At 45.7% G+C, this 16,918-nt stretch overlaps 1 protein-coding gene across 7 annotated transcripts in view; it reads left to right on the forward strand.

Annotated features, from left to right (window-relative positions):
• The window catches only part of ANKS1A (ankyrin repeat and sterile alpha motif domain containing 1A), a 171,837-nt gene that overhangs the window by 71,039 nt on the left and 83,880 nt on the right, over window positions 1–16,918 (forward strand). For 4 of the 7 annotated variants that reach the window (XM_069564153.1, XM_069564158.1, XM_069564152.1 and 1 more), the window contains exons 3-10: window positions 460–616; window positions 3,030–3,092; window positions 10,088–10,384; window positions 11,156–11,231; window positions 11,508–11,609; window positions 11,712–11,813; window positions 13,199–13,395; window positions 16,817–16,909. In XM_069564153.1, the coding sequence (XP_069420254.1) occupies window positions 460–616; window positions 3,030–3,092; window positions 10,088–10,384; window positions 11,156–11,231; window positions 11,508–11,609; window positions 11,712–11,813; window positions 13,199–13,395; window positions 16,817–16,909 (1,087 nt within the window). The remainder of the gene's footprint in view (window positions 1–459; window positions 617–3,029; window positions 3,093–10,087; window positions 10,385–11,155; window positions 11,232–11,507; window positions 11,610–11,711; window positions 11,814–13,198; window positions 13,396–16,816; window positions 16,910–16,918) is intronic. The other 3 variants (XM_069564156.1, XM_069564155.1, XM_069564159.1) reach the window with 2 other exon arrangements.

Here is a 16,918-nt window from a genome sequence, read left to right on the forward strand (position 1 = left end):
TAAGGTTAGGGTTTATGTTTGTAACCACTCTAAGTCTGCTCTGCCTGTCTTATTTCCAGCTCCCACCTCACCAAATGCTTTGAATAATGTGGTGAATAACGATATTTGTTTTGCATGACTACTTTTTATGTAAATTCTGTCCCTGAATGCTGTTTCAACATCACAAACAAGGAACCCAGACTTTTTCAGGATAATGGAAAATAAATGGATTATCTGGAAAATAGCTAAACCAGGAGGTGAAGAGTCAGTGGGGTGTGGTTCAAGATGACTCAGCCGCTTGTCAACAGCTGTTCAAGTAGTCAGGGAATTCAAAGGAAGAATCAGGTGACAAGCTCAGGTAGAGATGGGAGCCAGGTGAGCTCCTCTCTATGAATGGGCTTCCTGCTATGCAGACATGCAGAGCTGCTGGTAGGAAAGACTTGTGGGTTCTGCAACTCACAGTCGATTTTTGCCTTTTAGGGATGTGGTCGAGGTTCTTCTGAGGAACGACGCGCTGACCAACGTGGCTGACTCTAAAGGCTGTTACCCGCTGCACTTGGCAGCCTGGAAAGGAGACGCCCAGATAGTGCGGTTGCTCATCCATCAAGGGCCCTCACACACCAAAGTCAATGAGCAGGTTGGAAGGAAGGGACGCTTTCTCCACGCAGCTCCAGCCAGACCTTGGCAGCCACCTCAGGCCCACAGCTCAGATCTAAGGGAACCAGCTCTTCCCTGGCCTAAGAGTAATTCCCCTCTTCCCAGGGCCACTCCTTTTAGTGAACCAGAGAGACCTTGTACCGTGAAGGGTGTATTTCGTGTGCATTTGAGTTACACACAGTTGAAATAGTGCTGTAACGAGCACAAGGTTGGAAACAGTGTACATCCTGCACAGCTGCCAGGGATCATTTTAAACTGGTGGGTCCTGCCATCAGCGTGGCAGTGTGGCTTGAGCTGCTAAACCAAAACACTCCAGCGTGCATCAGGACTCTGGAGACCTTATTGTTTTGCGTGCATTGGACCTCTCAGAAGTGGAGGAATGCATGCTGTTAGCTGAAAAGCGAACTCACAAAGACACATAAGTGGAGGCCAGAGGTGACACAGCGGAATGAAGACCATTTCAGTGGTGTCCTCTAATGTTCACTTAAGACTGACCAGTTTTAAATTAACACGTGATGCAGTATTATTAACCAAAGTACAGATTTTATTTATTTTCCCAAGATTTTAAGCTAGTGTCCATTATTTGTCTTCATACCTTATTCAAGAGTCCATAGTGTATTTCATTACATGGAGTAGCTTCAGCTGCCGGCAACAAATGCTGGTAGATTTTCTTTTCATTCTTATTCTGTTAAAAATATTTTCTAATTTTCCTTGTTATGGCATCTTAGATACACCTATCATTTAAAAGTGGACATTTAATTTCCAAATACATGGGGTTTTTAAAGTAAAAACAAACAAAAAAAACACATTCTTTGACATAGCAGAGAGTATTCTTTAAAAACAAAAAAGGCAGCTTTTGAGCAGAAACCCCATACACTGGCCATGGATTCAGGTGCCCTTAGACTGTACCTCCTCTTCTTTATATGTAGTCCTTTGGGAAAGTTATATTTGAATTATGAAGTTCTAGACCAGCCTCTCATGAAGTGTAACTCCCTATAGTTCGGGTCTGAGATGGTGTTGATTTACGAGGAGAGGGCCCTCTCTCTATGACGAGCCATTCTCCTCTTTATCTCTCTGCTCTGAACTGAAGTAGGTGCTTGAATGAGAGAGATGCTGCCCTTTCTTGATAAATTTAGGATTCTTTTCCTAATGATGTTGATGAGAGGAGGTTGTTCAGTGGCCTCTGGGATTGCTGCTGCTGCTGCTGCTGCTAAGTCGCGTCAGTCATGTCCGACTCTGTGCGACCCCATAGACGGCAGCCCACCAGGCTCCCCCGTCCCTGGGATTCTCCAGGCAAGAACACTGGAGTGGGGTGCCATTTCCTTCTCCAATGCATGAAAGCAAAAAGTGAAAGTAAAGTCGCTCAGTCGTGTCCGACCCTCAGCGACCCCATGGACTGCAACCTACCAGGCTCCTCCATCCATGGGATTTTCCAGGCAAGAGTACTGGAGTGGCCTCTGGGATTAGATCAGGCTCATTCCTCAAAAAACCCAGGAAGCCATTCTTGAAGTCCCTCTGGCAGCAGGACCATGTGCATTCTCAGTGAGCTGTTCAGAGCAGAGCGGGCTCTTCAGTCACTGAGAGGTTCGAGAAGACTGCTGCGGTGCTCCCAGCCCTCTCCATTTGGAGAGAGAGTGTGTGTGTAGCTGTTCGTCAGCTTCCCTTCCCCCTGCAGGCTCTATTTTCTGGATAGCTGAGCAGCAGACATTGCAGATTGTTGATGAGGATGTTTGCTTTGTAACATTAGGAAGGAACATCATCTCTTTAAGCCTGCCTCTTACCTAAATGCAGTTTTACTCCTCCTGGCTAACATGATGGTGATTGCTCTTACCTGGAGGAAGTATTTTAAAGAGGTTTGCTATTAACCAATATCCCTCAAAGTTGAAAAATCACACACTAAAGTCCTCTTCCTTGAAGAAATTTTCAGCCCCCATTCCTAATCCTGTCTTTGCTCACTTTTGCCTTGGAACACAGCTGCTTGGGTTTTTGAGCCACTGGAGTGTGCTGGCTTGTCCTGCTCACAGCCACCTCCCGCCTGGAGTGTCTGTTGATAGGTGGCACCCCAGCCCCTGTGCTTTGCATATCTGGCAGGCAGGTGGGTGGGGCAAGGCCTGGGCACAACCTTGAGCTCGAAGAAACTAATGTATCTAGGCAGTGGTTACAAGTACTTCACTGATTTATTAAAAACCATTAATGTTGCTCCAGTTGGAAGCTTGGGCAAGAGGGGTGATGACAGATGACCTGAAGGTTATCTTCTTCCGATAACTTCCTTTTGAGGCACCCAGAGGACAGATCCGAGTTGGTATAGTGTTGGGGCCCCTCAGGGCTGTGCATTGCATTGATACATTTCATCCATTTTATCATCACATTTTCTTTTCCTCTCCTTTTTATAGAATGCTCTTGAGATCAAAGAACTCAAAAAGTACGGCCCCTTTGACCCTTATATCAATGCCAAGGTGTGTACTTTGCTGCCAGGATTTCTCTGCATCATTTCTCCAAGCTGCACTTCCTGTTCAGTCCTCTCTAGCTTCCACTCTTGTCCGCTCAGACTCTTCTACATCATCCTAACGTTTGTCCGCTTCTGCCCATCTGCTTCTGGCTTGCCTGGGAATGGGAAAACACAGCTTCAGTGGGTTTTGGTTTTGTTTTGAAGACCCATACCAAATTCTGGAAAGGTTTTTTTTCTGGAATGTCTGAAAAGCTTCCAAGTGGCAGAAATGGGGAAATAGAAGGGACCATATATAGGCATAATTTACTACCATGATTTCTAAAATCATTTAAATTCAAAAAAGAAAAATGCAATTAAAAGACGTCAGAAAATGATTTAATTGTACTTCCTAGATTAATTTTTTTAAGTTTGCTTTTTATGTTTCTTTTGAGATGAAACCTGATTTTCCGTAGCTCGTGGTGAAGGTGTGGCCAAAGGGCATGGGTGACTCTGTTTCACCCTTAAAAGCTGCTGGTGTGGTTTCCCTCTCTTTCCTTTGAGTTTGCACCTGAATCTTTGCTTAAAGCTTCAGTCTCTTCTCCCTAGCCATAGCTTCTCTCTCTGCTTGGACACTCCCGGCTCTTAGAACAGCTCAGAAGTAGGAACTGAAGTTGCAAGGCCAAGCAGGGCACTGGCCTTGAGTCTTCGTCCCTGAGGCTGGGACAGATAACGGGCTGATGCAGTGATGAACATCCAGCCGCGGGCCTCTGCTGCCTCTGGAGGCAGAGCTGGTGGATTGGGCGATGATGTTAGCCTCTCTTCTCTGCGCTCTCACCTGCTGTTTTTGACTCAAGTTTTTGTTCAGATGAGGTTTTTCGTTTTGGCAACAGTCTGGAGTCCGGTTGAGTCACTGCATTGTTCACATCAGCTCCCTTTCACTTGCTCTGAGTTCAGCAGCTGCTGGGAAGGGATACGTGAGGTCCTTCTGTGTGTTTCCAAATGCAAGGCAGATATTTCATGGTTTTCACTAAGAGACACTGATTTAGCAAATGAGTTCCCTATGGGCTGGACCGCAGCAGGCTCTATGGGAGATTGCCCTCAGCTCTTGGGCCCTAATGGTGGAGAAGCAGTTTGATTTGGGTTGGTGAAACATGGTAGCTTTTGTTCTTGCCCACACTTTCAATTCTGTTGTCTAATCTTCCAGAGGCGAGGGTACTCTGTCTTCTTTTTATGGGAGGTAGTGTGGCATAATAGAAAACCCTCATTGATCAAGGTCTTTCTTTTCAGGTCAGATCCGAGTTTGAATTCTGTGGTGCCACTTACTGGTGTTGACTTGAACAAGTTACTTTATTTCTCCGAGCTTTAGTTTCCTCTTCTGTAAAATGGGGTTTACCATCTAATTGGTTGTATTATTGGAGTTCAAATAAGATCATGTACATGAAGTAAAAATATCTGATCAGTAGTAGTATTTGAGTTTCTGATTTTAAGAAGTATACATCATGTGGCATTTCTGAAAGGCCATTTTGAAATTTGTTCTTTGTTACTGGTGGGGGGCACTTAAGACAACATTGCTCCATTGGTCTGTTCAAGGTTTTGTTTTGCAGGGAGGCACCTTGATGTGATTGTTTCCCACTTGGTGGTTGGTTAGTTAGCTTATAAAGCTCTGATTAAAGGGTAAAACTTTGGTTCTTAAAAGCAGATTTTCCTATCCCTTGATTTTGCACACATAAAAGGAACTTAGTCTAAATGGAATAAGAACTTACTTCTCTCTTTGGAAATAGTCTTCCCTCAGTATTCACGAGGATATTGGTCCTAGGACCCGTGAGGATACTGTACGCAAGTCCTTATAATAAGATGGTGCAGTGTTTGCATGTAACCTACTTCTGTCCTGTACACCTTAAATCCTCTCTAGATTACTTAAAATACCTAACAGTACAACATAATACGATAATATGCTGGATGAATAGTTGCCACATGGGGACTTTGCTAGCAATCCAGTGGCTAAGACTCTGCCTTTCCAATGCAAGGGGTGTGGGAAAGTCCCTAGTTGGGGAGCAAAGATCCCATGTGCTGTGGGGTGTGGCTGAAAAAAGACTAGTTGCCATGTGGAAAATTAAAGTTTTGCTTCTTGGAACTTTCTGGACTCCTTCCCTGCCCTGAATATTTTTGACCCATGGTTGGTTGACTCCTCTGATGAAGAAGTTGTGGATGGGAGGGCCAACTGTGTTATCCTTTGCATCTACCCCACCCACCAACCCCTCAAAGACCAAAAGATGTAAACTCCATTAAAGGATAAAGCTGTTTGGGTTGTCCTAGAAATGCAGACTCTTTTCGGGCTGATAAGATTCTCACCTCCCTAGGTTTTATTCCTGACTCAGTGGGTTTTTATTGACTTGGTGTGTCTAAGAATTGTTTTTGCTAAAGTACATTTGTATGCTGAGTCCTGCAGGCACCTGTAGACACAAGAACTTGTAGATGCCCTTCCTGGGAGCAGAGGTAGTTTTCATGAGCTTTTATCTTCCTCGTCACTCTACAGAGCCTTTCCTGTTTCAGCAAGTCAACATAAACCAGTCCAAATGTATGTCATCCTTAGCAAAGGTGAAACTATTAAAATTGTTTACTTACTCCCATTTAAGACAATTTTGACTTAGTCTAAATAGCATAAGATGAGCAGTAGTAAAATTAATTTTATGGAAGATGTAGTTTTTTCCAGACACTTAAAAGTAATCCAGTTTTAGAGCTGGAAGAGATTTGGATGTTCTCTAGACCAGTGGTCTCCAGCAGTTCATCAGCTTGTCTGGCTGCATCAGAATCACCAGCAAGCTTTTATAACATTTTTTTATTTTGAGAAAATTTCTAGCCTTCAAAAAGTTGCAAGAATAATGCGGTGAACTGCATCATACTCTTCTGCTAGGTTCACCAGTTGGGGACACTCTGTGACATTGTGCATGCTTTTACCATCTTTCTTCTCCTGTGCACACTCTCGTGCTCTTGTGTGTATGTGTGGTGCGCGTGTGTGTGTATATATATGTGTGTATAATATATGTAATTGTTGTAGTTGATGATGAATTATGTGAGATTCCCTGGGTTGGGAAGATCTCCTGGGGAAAGAAATGGCAACCCACTCCAGTATTCTTGCCTGGAAAATCCCATGGATGGAGGAGCCTGGTAGGCTACAATCTATGGGGTCACAAAGAGTCGGACACGACTGAACGACTTCACTTCCAGCTTCCATTTGAGATTAAGTCATAGATTTCATGACCGTTTAATCCCAAATTCTTCAGCATATATCTCCTCTAAGAATAAGGACGTTCACTTGATATAACCAGAATACAGTTATCAAATTCAGAAAATTCAGCATTGATACAATATGAAATCAGTGCTTGGATTTCACCAAGTGTCTCAATAATGTCCTTTAGAGCGATTTCTTTTTCTGGTCCAAGATACAGTCCAGGACCATACATAATCTGGAACAGTTATCCTCAGCCTGTTCTAGTCATTTGTGACATCGACATCTTTGGAGAGCACAGGCCAGTAGTTCTGCAGCCTGCCCCTCACTCTGCATTTGGCTGGTAGTTCCTCGTGCTCAGGTTCAGGCTGTACGCTCTTGGCAGTGGCACCACAGACTGATGTTCTGTCCTTCCTTTTAGTGCCTCACATCACAGGGCACATGATGTCAGTTTGTTTTGCTCTTGGTCGTCATGAATGATTGCCGGGTTAATTTGGTGTCTGCTAGGTTGGTAACCTGTTTAATAATAGTATTCCTGGGCTTCACCCTCAAGGTGCTACCTTGGCAGTCCTGGGGTGGGGCTCAGTATTCGTTCCCTTTAAGCTTTCATGTAATTCTAAAACAAAGCTTATTTAAGAACCACTGATCTAGGCTAACTTTCCACCAGAGCAGGATTTCTCTTTTCTCATCTAAAAAGTGGGCCTTATTTGTTTCTTTTCATAGTAAACACAATCACCCTTGGCAGCCTCCTTTTGGATTCTATTCATTTAGGGTTTTTGTGCTTGTTGATGTCTGTTTTCCTAAACCTTCCATGTGTTGGTCAGAGTAGTGCCTTAAGAGCTTTGCAGAATAAGTCTGACTCCTCTTCCACATGGTCCACATGATGAACTTTGTCCTCATACTCTTCCTCTGTCTTCTAAAGCTCCGTAGACTCACTTCATCCTTTTGTTACAATGTGGGTATATTTCCAGGGCCTGTACCATCGTGAAACCTGGGAGCTGTAGCCCCCAGTGTCTCTAACTTAGATCTGTCATCAGTGGACAAGAGTGCGGTTGGACGATGATTGAAGCACTGAGAGGTGATGGTTTTGAATAGTTCCCAGAGAGAAAAGGCCATGGAAATGTTTCTAGATGGTTTTCTGCTGCTTGTATTGTGTGTGTGTGTCAAACACATAAGTAATGGATTTATGCATTGAGTGGGGTCTCCAGGTGTAAAGGGTACTGGGATATTTTTAAGTAATGACCTAGCAAGGAAAAAATGAAAGTGGACTTCAAGATAAATAGGAATGGAGAGTTTGTGCAAAGCCTTTGAGGAAAATTTGGGTATTTCATCTCAGTGTCCTTGCTCAGTCCAGATTTCCTGGGGTGTCCACCCAAGGTGTGGCTTGAAAGGTGTGAAAAAAAAAGATTCCAGGTGGTTGGGAGTCTGTACCCTCCTTGGAGTCCCCCCTGCCCCTTTTTGTGGGTCCATGAATCCAAAACTTAGTGACTTCTTGCCCTGAAAATTGTCAGGCTCCAAGGGGAAGTGGTATGGCCTGTGTTCAGTAGTCAAGATATGTGGTCACCACAGACATAAACTCAAGAGTACTGTCATTACCAGACCATTTCTGGCGAGACTGAAATGTAAACAAGATGCTTCCTACACTCTGAAAATAAACTGCAGAGTGGTGGTTAGGCCATTTTTAACATAGACAGGCAAGACAGCTTGCCTGGTGGGGATCAAGACTGTGCCTTTAGTGAGACAGCTTTGTGGTAGCTGCTTTAGTTCTGCAGAAACCCAGAGAAGGCTTTTTTCCCCCTCTGCTAGGTAGTTCAGAGTTTTATGGTTCTTCGGGCCCTAATGACATGCTTTTTACAGATTATTCTGGTTGTTGAGAGACAACTTGGATATGAAAGAGACAGCAGTGTCTCCTTTAGAGTAAACGAGTTTTTCTGGCCTGGAGTTTTAATAAGAATAAGCTGAGTTTCTTGGCCCTTGCTGTCATGCTAATCTTGAGATATAAAACACAGAGAGTCTTCTTAAACTTCCTTGGGTCGCAGCTCTGCCCCAGGATCCCTGTACAGGAAGCTCCTGTGAGTTTTCATTGCTGTAGCGGTCCTTGTTTCTCGTTAGCATGTGAAGTGACAGTTCTTAAGTTTTATTCATGCCATAGCCTAATAGGAAATAGGTGCATGGGTGGCCTCAAGGGTGTGTTTGACACAGGAGCCCCAAGGATTTACCCCTGGCCCAACGTTTCTCCTGCTCTCTAGACTTGCGGGTTGACATGGAATTGGCCCCTTGGACACAACTGTATCACAGGAAACCACTGCTAACTGGCTATATTCTGTGGCCAGAGAAGTCTTGTCTGTACCTTCTCAGCGGCCGTTCTAGAGCCGTGTTGGAGCTCAGTGCTGCTCCCTGTGTTTATCTGTGTGCATTTATTTTTGCATGTGGCTCCTGCTACCACTCCTTCTGTCCTTGTTTCATTTTTAAAAATTTCTTTGCTGTCATTCTGTCCCTTGGGGGCCCTGCTCCTAGTAGCTCTGGATCTTTCTGATACACTTGGAGTAGCTGGAAAAAATGATGCAGTCAAATGCCAGATCAAAAGCAGATGGATTTGCATGCATGTTTGGGTAACTCCTAGTTTATTACTTTGAATATATTAATAGATTTAAAGCTTTTATGGAAACATTTAATTTTTACTTTTTGACCACTGAAAGGTGCATAATATTGATCTGAAGTACACACACCCCTGGAAGCTTTGTTTCCCCCAAATGGCAGAAGTCTCCTGGATAAATTCAGGAATCTCAAAATCCTGTGAGAGAGTTATCATTTTTGTTCATGCCTCTGAAAAGGAGCGGTCATGGAAATTTCTGTCTACTCTAGTTATACGTTGTCAATAGTAGTAAAAGAAAGAGCAATGATTAACATTTTGCTTCCGGTGATTGACAGAGCACAAACTTGTCCTGTTTTATCTCAGGTTCTGCCTTTAGTCTGAAACAAAATTGGCATCAGAGGACCATGGGGCTGTGAATTTGAATTAATGGCAGTGTTCCAATCTTGAATATTTTGCACCTCTCACACAAAATATTCCAGTGTCTGATTGTATCTTTCTTACCTAAGAAATCCTTCCCTGCACAGCTGCAGATCCTGCATGCAGTGGTTGGGGCAGAATTCTGGAGCAGGCTCAGGGCAGCCTTTGGGTCCTACATTTCTCTGAGACTGCGCTCAGGCACCTCCGTCCCTTGGCAGTGGCTGTTGGCTGATATGTTGAAAGTGATTTGGGTGCTCTGCTCTGCTACTTTCATTGTTGGCCGATTGATTTGCATGTAAGGAGCTACGCAGATGACAAGCTCTTTCCAAAAAGCTTGTGTGCAAGGCAGTGAATGGTCAATAGATCCAAAATCAGGACCACGGGGTTGGCTCAATAGAAATTGTGAAACCAGTCGAAGTTTAAAATGAGTCAATGGCAGTGATATCATGGGGGTTCATCTGTGCCAGGGCTGCTCCCCACGGCATGCCGTGTTCCCAAGGTGGCTCTCCTTGCTGTCTGGAGATGCGTTCACATGGCATAGAGGAGACTGCAAGGGCCAAGGAGCCGGCTGCTCCCCTCTGGCGGTAACTGAGGCTGATCAGAGCAGTTGACCTTGCTGGCAGCAGAGTCTGTCTGGATTCTGACGTAGTTCTACTAGTCCCGAGTATTGCTGCTATTTCTCTCATTTAAATTTCAATGGTTTTACATGTGATGATCCCAGTGTGTGCCCATCTGCCTGCTGGTCACCTTTCTGACGGTCATCCGCCTGTTAACTCTTTAGAACAACGACAACGAGACGGCCCTGCACTGCGCAGCTCAGTACGGCCACACTGAAGTGGTGAAGGTGCTCTTAGAGGAGCTGACTGACCCCACCATGCGCAACAACAAGTTCGAGACGCCTCTGGACCTGGCCGCACTCTACGGGAGGCTGGAGGTGGTGAAGATGCTCCTCAACGCACACCCTAACCTCCTGAGCTGCAACACTAAGAAGCACACCCCTCTGCACCTGGCAGCGAGGAACGGCCACAAAGCCGTGGTCCAGGTCCTCCTGGACGCCGGCATGGATAGCAGCTACCAGGTAGCAGGGCGGGCGGCCCTCCCAGGCCCGGGGACCTAGTCCTGTCGGAGAGGGCACGAGCTCCGTGCTGCTGGGCTGTGTTCCTGTTTAGCACGGTTCACATCACCCTGTCAGATGCTTCTAGCTGCTGACTCATTGTAACACGAAACTTTAGAGACAAACTCCTCCAGTGAGTGTGTTATTTTTCGTTTCTTTTCAGGGGTAATACATGGCATTATACCCTGAAAAGATGTGCTTACGGACGCCCTCTTGAAATTAGAAAGCTTTCATTATCTTCCTCTGCCTGTGCTCCCGCTGCCACCATTCGCACCTCCAAAGTCCCGTCATCTTGGTGTTGCCGGCAGGACACAGCCTTCCCCTTTGCTGGTAGCTTTCTCCCTCAGGACGGCCATTCCTTAGGCTTGGCAGCCACCAGACCACAGTGGAAGTCATGGCATTTTCACCCCCTTGTCTTTTTCTTCTCCTCATTCGCTCCCCCCAGGAAGGTGGGGTTTGGGGGAGTGTCACCTGTGGGTGGCTCCGAGGGTGACTTTGCAGTTACTCGTGTGTGGCCTCCTGGTGGCGCATCAAACACCCTCTACCAAGTGTGGGCCACGATTGTGGTTTTGGAATCCAGACCTGAAAAGTGGGAAAGATAATGACAGAGAACTTCGTGTGGTTTATTTTATTTTCCGTCCCTTCTCGTCTGTGTCCCGTTTGTCGTGTGAAGCCACGCCAAACTTGAGTCACTGTCTGATGACATCCTGCTCTGCGCTCTTGTTTGCTTTCCAGACGGAGAAGGGCAGTGCTTTGCATGAGGCTGCTTTGTTTGGCAAGACCGATGTGGTGCAAATCCTGCTGGCTGCAGGTGAGAGGTCGGCAGCGCTCTTGCCTGCACAGCATGCCTGGGTGGGGATCGCTCCCCGCTAGGATCTCCAGAGGGGGATTTTTGCCGGCTGCCTTTGAACCCAATGTGTATATCTCCACTGGTTGATTGCAAATGTATGAATTGTTCTTGAATAGCTGGATAAAATGGCTTTGGATGAAAATGTTGGTTGTGCCTCTTGGGAGCATTAGGTGTCCTGGAGTTTGACCCTCACTTGAAAATCCTCACTCCCCTGGTCCACCTGGTGTGCCTTTCTAGGAATTGATGTCAACATAAAGGATAACCGTGGACTGACCGCACTGGACACCGTCCGGGAGCTGCCGTCTCAGAAGAGCCAGCAGATAGCGGCACTTATTGAAGGTATGGGTCCGTCTCCCTGCCTGGCTGACCAGAGGGCCAGCTGGGTGAACCAAGATGTTGGTATTTGGTACAGCTTTTTTTTTTTTCGGTCTTTCCATGTAGATCACATGACTGGAAAAAGAAGTGCAAAAGAAGTAGACAAAACCCTTGCACCCCAGCCACCTCTCATCTCCAACCCGGACTCGATATCCCAGAAGTCTCAGGGTGAGTAAGCCTTTCTCTGCCTATAGGGGGGAGTCTCAGCTTGAAAAAGGTTGAATATTGAACGTTCTTTGGCAGAATGGAAAAACCTTCATGTAAATTGTAATTTGGAGGATTGGGAGTACTTAATAAGTTCATATTCAAATCCATTTTCCCAGCCACTGTATGAAGCTTTCTTGGGCAAAGCTTAGGCCTTAACTGTGGATGTCGTCTTTCATACTTTATGCTCTGCTTTTAGGGTTGGCTCCATGAGAGCTGCCCTGGCATGTGTGACAGATAGGATGGTCTCAGGATGAACTCAAATCTCAGTGGAAACTTTTTTTTTTTTCCCCCAGCATACACTGTAGTGCCTTGAATATAGCTGGCCCATAGTAAATATTTAATGAGTGTCATCTGGTTGGTAGCTATATATATGGCAGGTTTTAGTAATGTATCATTTGTCCAACAAATGTGGTCTGGGTGCTAGTGTGGGCAGTCCAGCCTCTCCATCATTAGCCAGGATCCAGCTCTTCAGATGGATTGAGCAGGCCTTTTGGATCCTAGGTCTGATGGATGAGAAAGACAGAACACAGGCTGACACCTCCCCCAGATGCAGATCACAATGAGGAAGGCTAGAGAAACAGAGCAAAGCCACATACTAAAAAAGGAAAGAGATTTTTCAGAGGACAGCAGAGATACAAGGGTTCAGGGCTTCCCAGCCTGTCTTTACTGTGGAGTCCCTGTAACCCTCCACAGTCACATTTTTTTTCTTGACCTCATAATCTGCTGGTAATGGGATTAGTAGTTCACTAAGCTCTTGGCTTTCAAGGATTTTACAGTTACAGTTTTGACTCTTTGCAAGTGACCCAGAGATCCCCGGTTTATAATCAGATCCCTGGTTACTTTGCAGACAGAGGCACACATTTGGATCCCAGGCACCCTGAGGTTTGTAGTTACCTAGCAAGTGAGTCTCAACAGCCACACAGCAGCCCCATCTCAGAGAGACTCCACCATCCTGTTTTGCTTGAGCACATGGAGGTTCCTGTTAAGAACGTAAAGGAATTACTGAAGTTTTTTCCGTTGTACTTTGCTATATTTTCTGGTTTATGTTCATGCTGTCATGATATTGAGGTATTTCGAAATTTATAACAGTCTTGGGAGATGTCCTTCATTGATGTCAAATGTTCCATCTTGAACTAGAGAAAATTTTGTTCAGTTCTCAGAGTATATAGTGCAGATGAAATTCTGTATTTAGTCTTGTCCATGGAGAGAGCCATAATTTATTTTCCTGCTCTGGGTTAACGCTGGTCAAGTTCAGGTGACTGGAGGGGCTTTGGCTAGTTGCCGTGGTGGGAAGTCCGAGACTGTGTCCTCCTCTCACCAATTCTTGCCTTCGCACTCCTCTTTAGGTGACCTGGAGAAAGCAGTGACTGAACTGATCATCGATTTTAACACCAACAGAGAAGAGGAGGGTCCCTATGAGGCGCTGTACAATGCTGTCTCCTGCCAGTCCCTGGATAGCACGGCCAGCGGACGCTCGTCCGACCGGGACTCTGTGAGCAGGGAGGCTGAGGCGGCCGGAGGGAAAGCTGCTGGAGTGAGGCCTGTATGTGGCCCGGGTTCTGTTGTCACCTCTGCTCTGCTGGGGAACGGGGGAAGGGAAGTGTGGCCCCCAGTGCCAGCTGCATCTCAGAGGCCTAGGCCGCCTCCACCTATTCTCCTGGTGGCTCCCCCTCTGCCTTTCCCCCTCTTGCTTAGTTGGGTCTAACTATGCAGGTCATGTTGAGGTATAATTTTAGTTTTTCAGTTTCAGTATAACCCGTTGGCATCTTTCTGTTACTCGATTGTTCTTAGAGCAAATTGAAGCATTTTATTTGTGTTAGGCTTAGCGCTGCTTCCGTGTTTGGTGTCTTTGCTATGTATTGTTGGCTTCTTTCCAGAGAGCAGGTCCATCGATGGAAGAGCTTACTGAATAACTTCCTGTCTGCCCTGAGTACATGTTGACCTTCCATTTGCCCTTGAAAAGTTACCCACTGGATTTGGACAGAGTCTGTGTTCGGCAGGGTTGTAGAAAGGCTTAAACAGATGCAGATATGTTAGCATATACCTTCCCATTTTTCCCATAGTTATAACCCTGCAGGCTTTGAAATGGTGGAAGGAGGACAACTCTGAATTTTTCCCTCAAAAGGTCAACCTTCCCATCTGACTGGTTCTTTCTGTAGTACTTGCTTCTTCTAGCCTTGAACATTGTTCTCCAGACTCCTTACCCCGCTGTCTCCCCTGGAGCTTTGCTGTGAGTCTAGGCCCGAGTCAGTGGTCCCATGGCCCTTCCTCCCTGCTCTGGCAGTGCCGCAGTTTGAGGCTTTGAGCGCTGTGCTCCTCATAAACAGGCGCTGCTGTAATGGGATTCCAGTGATAGTCCCACCTTGGGGCATATTTTCAGGTGTATATTACATCTTCCTGTTGGAGAGGCTGGCCCTTCCCTTTGGTGGTAATCTGGCTTATGACCATTTTGACGATCCTTTGGCTGCTTGGCGATCCTCGGACTTTTCATTAGTGCCCTGGGAATGGCCAAATGGTTTTGGTGTTCTCTTTTGTTGGATTTCTGGCCCTGCCCTGTCCCAGCATTTGCGCGTGGATTTTGGAAAGGCCTGCCGACCTTGTGGCAGCACCCCCAGAGTGGGTGTTACCAGGGAGTGTGATAAACTCCTTGTCGGTGGTCAAAGCAAGCTTGTGTGCCAGGCACCACTCACAAAGTGCTTCTGCAGACAGAGCTGGTTTGCTTTTGTTTGTTTTCTCACTTCTTTCACTGTTAGGTACAAATAGGCCAATCCAACCTGTGGAAGAAGACACTGCCATCTGTGGCACTTACCGGTGATGCCCATTAGAGGGAGCTGGAGGCTTTGCAAGAAGAACACAGGGTTGCTGAAGTCAGCTTTGAATGACCAAGTTCCTGTGGGCTCAGCCACTGACTTACATGGGCTCTTTGTTCATCCCACTCTAGGAATCTAGCCTCCTGTGGTCCTGCTAAGTAGAAACTGGGGATGCCTCCTTTGCCAGTTTTATTTGAGGATGTTGTGGCTGTGCTGCCTTCCTGGCCCTTGATAATTAACTGTGGCCAAGGAACTGTTCCCTGTCTTGTAAACATAGCAGATAGTTATGTATGAGTCAGCTTTGTAGCCCCTCAGCCAAAGTTTTCATGGTAGAAAAGAGAGACTCATGCTTTTCTTTCCTTCCAGGGTCCCTGGTGATCACCACTTCCATAGAAACCTTTCAGACTGTTCTTTCTAGGCGTCTCTCGCCTTGAAGAGGCATCTAGGACGAGTCACTTTTATTTTGCTTCATTCTGGTTTTCCTCGGTTATTGTGTCCCTTGGTTGGATAACTAGTGTGATTATGGGCCTGCTCCATTTGCTGTTCCCCTCCTTACAAGGTGTCACTGGGACCAGGTTTGTCCCTGTACTTCTGGAGCAAGGAGGGTGGGGAAAGTGGACTTAGTGGGAAATTCGACCTAAATAGCTTTACTTGGCTTGACCGCGTTGGAGTTGTTGCCACTGGGCACCCATCTGGTGGCAGGGACTAGGGGAATGACCAGATTATCAAGATGTAATACCAGCCAGAAAAGTGTGTTTAACAGAGGGATCACGGAGCTGAGTGCTAACTAACGCGGCAGCTCCTAAAATGGGAAAAGTGTCTTTCCTTACAGGTTTCTTGGAGGCTGTCACTTCAACATTCACCTCCACCCAGATATTTAGAAATACTCTTGTTCTAGCAACACAGTGAACTAACCTACAAGCCAAGGAAGGGGCCTGCAAGCCGGCTCCCTTCCCTGTAGGAACATGAGCTCTCAGGCATGAATAGGACTTTGGAATATGAAGACATTGAGAGTCCAGCAGGGACAGTGGCTCTTCGTCTTTCTTTCACCAAAGATCGTTCTGTGTGTTCCTGAAACTGTCTGCCGTGATCTTGATAATCTCTTCTTCAGTGAGTTTCTTGCTTAAGGGTAGAGACTAGTGAACTGAGGCCCACAAACAGCTGCCTGTTTTTGTGAATAAAGTTGTATTTAGAACATAACCACACCCACTCATTTACATATCCTCTATGGCTGCTTAGATGGCTGCATGGCAGAGCTGACCGCAATGCCTAAAATACTTACTGTGTAGCCCTTTAAGAAAAAGCTGGCCAACCCCTGTGAGGGCAGATAACTGACAACTCTTCCTTTTTTTTAATGGGCTGAGATGAAATAGGATTTTCATATGCTAATGATATATAGTAGTACTCACTGAAGAAAGTGACCAAGGACAAGAGACGAGTTCTGAGCTCTGCTAATAAATAGGAGTAGCATTAAGCTTGGTGGCTCAGATGGTGAAGAATCTACCTATAATGCAGGAGACCTGGGTTTGAACCCGGCAGTAGGAAGATCCCCTGAGAAAGGAATGGCGACCCTCTCCAGTATTATTGCCTGGAGAATTCCATGGACAGAAGAGCCTGGTGGGTGCAGTCCATGTGGTTGCAGAGAGTCAGACACGACTGAGCGACTAGCACTTTCACTTTGAGCAGGAATTGATGTTTTTGTCCTAGATTGCTTTCCTTGTTATTTCCCTAATAACTTTGGTTTGTTAGAATTCTGATGAGTTGGCTCTTTTGATTTACTGTTTCCTCTTCCCCAGTAGATTGGAAGTTGAGCCACTGGTTTTCCTACACTGGAGTTTGTATATTGCTATCACGAAGGACATTTTCTGATGAGGCAGTTGTGTTTTTAGTGCTGATATTTCTCAGTATGGCCAAGGATATGACAGACGTGTTTGTAGTCTCTGCTATAAAGATCAAAAAACAAAGCAACGGTAATTGAATTGTGTGTGTGTGTAGAGTTCTCCATCTGTTCAGATACTAAACCTTGAGTTTAGTCTGTCAGGGGAATTCTGTACATTATTCTTTTTTATTCCCAAAGGCAAAGATAAGAGTAAACCAAAAAAGTTAGGTTCTCGAAAGAAGAGATAGTAAAATACTTATTTTTCTTTTCTACAGAGAGAACGTCCTCCGCCTCCAGCAAAACCACCACCCGATGAAGAAGAAGAAGACCACATAGATAAGAAGTATTTTCCTTTGACAGCTTCTGAGGTAGAGAGT

Source organism: Ovis canadensis, chromosome 20 (assembly GCF_042477335.2).
Source record: "Ovis canadensis isolate MfBH-ARS-UI-01 breed Bighorn chromosome 20, ARS-UI_OviCan_v2, whole genome shotgun sequence".
Taxonomy (NCBI): Eukaryota; Metazoa; Chordata; class Mammalia; order Artiodactyla; family Bovidae; genus Ovis; species Ovis canadensis.